The sequence below is a fragment of the Cryptosporidium hominis genome, assembly GCF_000006425.1.
Source record: "Cryptosporidium hominis TU502 chromosome 5 CHRO015095, whole genome shotgun sequence".
In the NCBI taxonomy this organism is placed as follows: Eukaryota; Apicomplexa; class Conoidasida; order Eucoccidiorida; family Cryptosporidiidae; genus Cryptosporidium; species Cryptosporidium hominis.
Window position 1 is genome coordinate 1 of NW_667097.1, and position 7,404 is coordinate 7,404.

Below are 7,404 nucleotides of genomic sequence, written 5' to 3' on the forward strand. Positions count from 1 at the left end.
ATCTAAAGCCTAGTTTACTGATCTTAAGCTATAGATAAACATTCGATTGAGAAATGCTTACTTAACACACATAAAATCCATTATTCTAATTTTATCCCATATATAGAATTTATATACACTCTATTTTCAGTTTCCTTCATTTAGTTCGATTTATTCTATCTTAAATAATACAATCTCAATAGGGCGCCAACTTAGCAAGTTTTTATTTTGGTGGAAGATGCATGGCGTTGCAAAATACGTAATGATTTATTAGAAAAAGAAAAATTGGCTAAATATAAAGAGTTAAATATAAGAGTTTTTGGATAAAAGTATTTATTATAATTAAAAATAGCATTATTTTAAATTCTTTAGATATTAGTATTAGATGTAAGGTGGTTTTGACTAATCTAATTTAAGTAATCTCTATCTTCTGATTCTTTTTCCGGGGATTTAAATACTGAGATGCTAGAACTAACTTCGACTCCAGTTCCATAACTACCTCTAGCCTGTATATTTTGTTGAATATGACTAATATTGTTTGGCGGTGATAATTGCTGAGATGATTCTTCTGCTGATTCATGATTAATAGATAAAAATGTATTATATGGCATTAGTCCTACCCTTGATTCTATCAATGCATCTGAATATACAGGTATTGGAACATTAAATGTACGCGGCACATGCCTTTGTATTATTTTTGGTACGTGTACAACTTTTTCTACAGATATTGGGACCGGTACTTCTTCTTCAACAATTTTTTCAATTGGAACAGGAACAGGAACTTCAACAGTTTTAAGTACATATTTTGGCACCTGTACTTTCTTGATATCTATCAACAGGAACAGGCACATATTTCAATTTTTCTAATACACAATCTTTTGGAACTGTTTTGATATCTACGATTGGGACATTGATATCTTGTTTAATCATTTTATACTGAGGAACTGACGCATGTACCAATTTTTCTATTGTTTGTACAACGGGAATTTCTACGATTTTTTCAGTTTCAATATATCTTGGCTGGATGTTTGGAACAACCACATCTTTCCACACAATTTCTTCTTGTATTTGTGGTATTTCTAAGATCTTTTCCATAATAACTTCTTTGTACTGAATTTGTGGAACTTCAACAATTTTTTCCTCGATTACTATTTTAGGCACCTCTACGATTCTCTCTTGAACTTCAACTCTTGGAACAAAAACTGTTTTTTCCTTTAATACTCTTTCTTTCTTTTCCACAAATTTTTCCACATATCTTACTTCTGGTACATAAACTATTTTCTCTTCTTCATTAATTTTAGGAACTTCTATAATTCTTTCCTGTATTTCAATTTTTGGAACTTTTATAATGTTTTCTTTGTAAATAATCTCTGGGACTTCGACCAACTTTTCTCGGTACTCTATTGTTTCTATTTCGACAATTTCTTCTTCATTAATAACCTTAGGCTTTTCCACAACTCTCTCCTAAAATTGAGAATAAATTGCACACTACATTTTCAAAATGATTAACTTACATGAAATACTCCCTGTGCCATCAATTTGGTTGGTATTTCTGGAGGCACAAGAGAAATATTCGGAGGTAAATGCATTCCTTTTGAGTCAATATCTATAAATAGTAAATTAAAAGTTATAATCTTAAATGTACTTTTTCTAAATATTTAAACTTACCATTCTCCATCTTCTTTGAGTGGGCTACAATATATTACTGTAAGAAGAAGTATTTTTTTTTTCACCTCGAAGATTGCTAAATTTATGATACAATTTCTAATGGGTGTATTATTAAAAATTTTCGAATAATATTTTTTATTTGCAATATTTATAAGCCTTAGATTTACTTTGTTCCTTTATCTTACTTTTCAGGGATCAATCAAAGAAAAAAGTAGGCTTTCTAGTCTGCTCTTGTTTTAAACAAAGATGACAGTTGGGAAGAATAATTTATTTCTCCTCTTCAGGCACTATTTTCAATTTCCACTAATTTTTTCAAGCATGCATCGGACAGGCGGTAATAAAAAAGTGTGGGCAAAAATTACCGCCGGCGCTATATTTTAGTCAAAAATTGGATAGTTAACTTTATCGGTGAATAAGGAAGAATAAAATAGGAAAAAGCGAGTTTTTTCCTCCCAAATTGAAAATATAGGAAAAGACTCTATATGAAATGGGAGAGTTAGTGAGTTTTGAAAGTAGCCGTCTAATAGAGTCCATTCGACGGGATGGTGTACAGGCAACATTGGATCTGATAGATACATTAGATAGTAGTGAATTATCGAAAAAATGTTCAGTTACGAATGCTAATGCAATATTTTATGCAGTTCAAAGAACGAACGATGATGAAGCACTTCAGGTTTGTAAGAAGATTTTGGAGAAGTGCCCAGAACTAGATGTTGCATCCACAGATTTTAGCTTACAAACTGCATTGTTTTTTGCTTGCAGGGATGGAAATGTAAAGACAGCTGAATTTTTGATAGATAATGGCTGCAACGTCAATCATACTGATAGAGTAAATCAGACAGCTTTGTTTTATGCAGCTAGGGATGGTAGGTTTGAAGCTGTAAAACTTTTATTGGATAAAGGCGCAGAACCAAATCTTTCTGACAATGTTGGCCAAACCGCTTTATTTTATGCAGCAAGAGATGGGAGATCTCAAACATGTATGTTATTATTGGATAATGGAGCTGATGCAGGGATTAAGGATAAGAATAGACAAGCAGCACATTCTTATGCATTAAAAAGTGGGAATAAACAATTGGCGAATATATTAAAAAATAGGATGGCTAGTTCTGGGGTAGCGGGAATGGGTGCTAATGCATTTGAAGGCTCAGGTAACTTAGAAAAGGATGCCAGCCTTGATAGAGTATCTTTGTGTAATTCTATTGTGGGTGAGGGAGGAATTAAAGACTCTGAAATAAGACAGTGTTATAGATTACAATTTAAGGGGAGCGACGGAAAGTGGTATTTCGCTCCAAAAATAAAAATTGAGGAATTTGAAGAAAAATTTCCAAACATTGCAGTTTGGTCAAAAGAGTCACCAGTCGCAAGTTTGAAGCCAAATTCTGATCCTTTCAGAGCATCGTGGTATAAAACTATCAGTGAATGTGTTGAAGAGCTCAGAAAACAAGAGGGTGCCTGGATTTTTGATAAGCCAGTTGATGAGAAAGCTTGGAACTGTTCAGATTATTATAAGATTATTACAAAGCCAATGGACTTTAGTCTAATACGCAAGAAACTTAGAAATGGTGAGTACGAACTTTGTAGGGAAACAATAGCAGATATACAGCAAATATTTTCTAATTGTTATCTTTACAATAAGCCAGATTCAAGTGTTTCAATTCTTTGTAAAGCGATCGAACAACATTTCAATAGTTTGAAATCTAGTAAAGATATTGATTCGATTCTTAATAAAGAAGCTGAGCTATTTAATTTAAAGAGCGAAGTGAATATAAAGGAAGATACCAAAGTAGAATGATCAAATTTACTTTCCCCTCTCATGTATTTATTATGCTTTATAAGATATATGTATAATTTTATATTAAATGTAAACTTGTTGATAAATTTTATTATCTTTAACGTAAATATCTATATTTATTATCAGGACTTAAACTTTAACCTTTCTTTTTATCTCCAAAAATTGCACTTCCAATTCTTATTTCATTCGTATGATTTTTTATTGCTATTTCCATATCTCTTGTAGTTCCCATACTGAGCCTACATTCAATAGACTGATCATAGTTACCATTCTTTGAAATCTTTTCATTGATAATATTTCTCAAATTTACCATCTTATTAAAACATTCACTAGTAAGGTTAACATCTGAATCTCCCATTGTCATTAAACCTTGAAATTTGAGATTCCTACACTCAGAAATTATATATTCAAAAATATTTAAAGCTTCAGAGATTTTAGCTCCTGATTTGTTGACTTCATTTGAAGTCTTTACCTGTATCATTACTTTCAAAACTGATCTTCCTTGTAACTGACATTCTTTATTTAACACTTGCGCAAGTTTTATTGAATCAACTGTTTCTATAACTTCCAAGTTGTCAATAGATAATAAAGTTTTAACTTTATTACTTTGCAAGTGACCTATAAAATGCCATTTAATTGATTTGGGTAAATTCCTAGATTTTTCCATCAACTCCTGTACATAATTTTCTCCAAATATCTTTTGGTCGGTTTTCTCATGCAGTAACTTGATATTTTCCTCACTCTGGTACTTACTTACAACCAATAGTTCGGGAAAACTTTCAAAATCTGAGCAAAGCTCTTTAATTTGGTTCTTAATTTTCATATAGTTATCAATAACTTCATTTTCTGACATTTTAAATAAAATCTTTTCCCCTCGGAATCTATATATTGTATTTAAATTGTGCTGGTTTATTATATTAATTCAACATATTATTGTTAATATTATTATTTAATAAATACCATCCACATGACATTAAATATATTTAAGTAGTAACTAATTATGGTGGCGCCGAAAACACGTCATTACAATTTTTTTTTCTATTATTTAACTTAAAAAGTTTGACTTTTGATGTAAACTAGTGATATAAATATATATTCTATATTTATATTTTAATTTTCAATTTTAGCCTCGCGATTATTTGTTTGAGGGGCGGATTAAATATCAGTGAATATGAGTACAAAAGCCAATGATTCTGGAAATACTGGAGGTTCAAGACAAAGAAGGGATAAATTACTTTCGGTACAGCATCAGGTTCAGAAACTCTGGGAAGAGAGTCAAATATATGAGGCAGATGTAGATCCATCTCGTGAAAAATATATGATTACATTTCCATATCCATATATGAATGGAAGGTTACATTTGGGGCATGCCTTTACGTTGACAAAAGCAGATTTTCAAGCAAGATTCCAAAGAATGAATAATAAAAATGTATTATTTCCATTTGGTTTTCATTGTACAGGAATGCCAATTTGTGCAAGCGCAGATAAGTTAAAGATGGAGTTGAATTCACCAAAGTTAGCTGAAACTGATGATGATAAAGAACAAGAGACAAGCCAAGTACAACTTAAAAGTAAGGTTGCAGCTAAAACTGGGGGAGCAAAAACCCAATCAGAAATTCTTAAAGCAATGGGTATTCCTGAAGAAGAAATTAGTAAATTTACTGACCCAATTTATTGGACAGAATATTTTCCCCCGCTTACAAAGAAAGATTTAAAGAATTTTGGAACTGCTGTTGATTGGAGGAGATCATTTATTACAACTGATATTAATCCTTACTATGATGCTTTTGTTAAATGGCAGTTCAGAACTTTGAAGGTAAGTTTTAAATCAACACTTGGATTTTTTTTTTAAATTATATTAATTTTTAATGACATTATAGTTTAAGAAAGATAAAATAAGATATGGACTAAGGCCTGCAGTATTTAGTAGAATAGAAAACCAGCCTTGTGCTGATCACGATAGATCTTCAGGCGAAGGCGTTGGACCTCAAGAATATACTTTAATTAAGTTGAAAGCACTAAGTTTACCAGAAGATATTGAGGAATTAGTGGGTGGAAGGGATGTGTTTTTAGTTTGTGCAACTTTAAGACCAGAAACTATGTATGGCCAAACTAACTGTTGGATATTACCCACTGGGGAATACGATTTAATTTTAGCATTTGACTCTCCAATTTGCAAATCATCAGAAACTACTGATGGTGTTTTGAGGAAAGTTTATGATAGCAAAGAAGAAGCACTTGCTGATTGTAACACAGTATTTATATGTTCTAAGAAAAGCGCTTATAATATGGCATATCAAGGAATAGTACCACTTGTTAGTGAAAAATCAATACCCACAGGTAAAAGTGTTAATTCATTACCTGAGGTTATCTCTTTTTCAAAAATTAGTGGAGAAAAACTAATTGGAACTCCATTAATGCCTCCTAATGCATACTATTCTAAGATTTATACCTTACCAATGTTTTCAATTTCAATGGATAAAGGTACTGGAGTAGTTTCATCAGTACCTTCCGATTCTCCAGATGATTATGCTGCTTGGAATGATATTAAATCGAAAGTAGGAATTAGAGAAAAATATAATATTCAAGAAGATTGGTTATTAGATTTGGTTCCAATTATTGATACTCCAGAACTGGGAACTTTGGCTGGAGAGGCTGTATATTTAAAATATAAGATTCAAAGCCAAAATGATTCAGCTAAATTAAAGCAAGCTAAGGAAGAGGTTTACAAAAAAGGCTTTTACGACGGAGTAATGATATCAGGTGACTTTAAGGGTATGAAAGTTTCGGAGATTAAGGATCAAGCTAAACAAAAATTAATAGATGATAAAAATGCTCTCGTTTACTTGGAGCCTGAAAATACCGTAATTAGTAGAACAGGAGAATCTTGCATTATTGCTTTATGTAAACAATGGTATATTGAATATGGAGGAGAAAAATGGAGAAAAGATGTTTATGACTGGGTTAATGATGAAAAATCATTTGAAACATTCTATCCACAAGTAAGAACTTCATTCTTGGAAGTTATTAATTGGTTAAGGGAGTGGGCATGCTCTAGATCTTATGGTTTAGGGACTTATCTTCCATGGGATACTGAAAATAACCAAAAGGTCTTAATTGAGTCTTTATCCGATTCTACAATTTATATGGCTTATTATACAATTTGCCATTTCTTCCATTCTGACTTTGAGGGGAGATCAAAGGGATTGATGGATATTCCTATTGAATATGTTAATGATGATCTTTTTAACTATGTCTTTTGTTTAACAGATGAACCATCTGAAGATTTAATTAAGAATATTGGTAGAGGGCAACTTGATAGAATGAGAAATGAGTTTTCATATTTCTATCCTCTGGATTGCAGAGTTTCAGGAAAAGATTTAATATTTAACCATCTAACAATGTGTTTATATAATCATGCTGCTATTTGGGAGGATAGGAAAGATTTATGGCCAAGAAGTTTCTATTGTAATGGTCATGTTATGATCGATTCCATGAAAATGAGTAAATCCACTGGAAATTGGATTACACTAGAGGATGGAATTAATGAATATTCTGCAGATGCTTGTAGAATTGCTTTAGCTGATGCTGGTGATACTATTGATGATGCAAACTTTTGCCGAGATATTGCTAATTCTGCTATTATGAGACTTTACTCTATAATTCAATCTGCTCAATTTTATGTTGAGAATAAAGATAAACTGAGATGTGGATCTCAGGAAATGTCCAATTCTGAATTGCAAACTTTCCTTAAAGAAAATCCNNNCGCAATAAAAAAATTNNNTCGGGCTGNTCCNNTNTTTNCCNGTGNNGTTNTTCGTCTTGCTNNTGNNGCTTNTNNTTCNTNTTGGNNTTTTGCNTNTNGNGNTGCTTCCNNGTNNTCNNNTTCCTNCNGCCCNNCGGTGCCTCTTGTTCTNNNNCGNCCNCCNCCNCGNTGNNNCTCCNNCTTTTGTTGCTTTTNT

General features: G+C 32.0%; 5 protein-coding genes across 5 annotated transcripts in view; 3 read left to right on the forward strand and 2 right to left on the reverse strand.

Annotated features, from left to right (window-relative positions):
* Positions 1 to 771: 771 nt before the first annotated feature.
* On the reverse strand, positions 772 to 1,074 carry Chro.50327 (hypothetical protein). Its single annotated transcript, XM_660717.1, has 1 exon — positions 772 to 1,074. One exon carries the CDS (start codon positions 1,072 to 1,074, stop codon positions 772 to 774), a length of 303 nt encoding a protein of 100 aa, XP_665809.1.
* A 1,060-nt stretch (positions 1,075 to 2,134) lies between these two features.
* Chro.50328 (hypothetical protein) lies at positions 2,135 to 3,442 on the forward strand. Its single annotated transcript, XM_660718.1, has 1 exon — positions 2,135 to 3,442. One exon carries the CDS (start codon positions 2,135 to 2,137, stop codon positions 3,440 to 3,442), a length of 1,308 nt encoding a protein of 435 aa, XP_665810.1.
* A 136-nt stretch (positions 3,443 to 3,578) lies between these two features.
* Positions 3,579 to 4,295, reverse strand: Chro.50329 (hypothetical protein). Its single annotated transcript, XM_660719.1, has 1 exon — positions 3,579 to 4,295. The coding sequence occupies one exon, from the start codon at positions 4,293 to 4,295 to the stop codon at positions 3,579 to 3,581; it is 717 nt and encodes a 238-aa protein (XP_665811.1).
* A 318-nt stretch (positions 4,296 to 4,613) lies between these two features.
* Chro.50330 (leucyl-tRNA synthetase) lies at positions 4,614 to 5,294 on the forward strand. Its single annotated transcript, XM_660720.1, has 1 exon — positions 4,614 to 5,294. One exon carries the CDS (start codon positions 4,614 to 4,616, stop codon positions 5,292 to 5,294), a length of 681 nt encoding a protein of 226 aa, XP_665812.1.
* A 247-nt stretch (positions 5,295 to 5,541) lies between these two features.
* The window catches only part of Chro.50331 (KIAA1352 protein), a 1,875-nt gene continuing 12 nt past the window's right edge, over positions 5,542 to 7,404 (forward strand). The window contains one exon of the mRNA XM_660721.1: positions 5,542 to 7,404. This exon is cut by the window's right edge and continues 12 nt beyond it. Coding sequence (XP_665813.1) covers positions 5,542 to 7,404 — 1,863 coding nt within the window.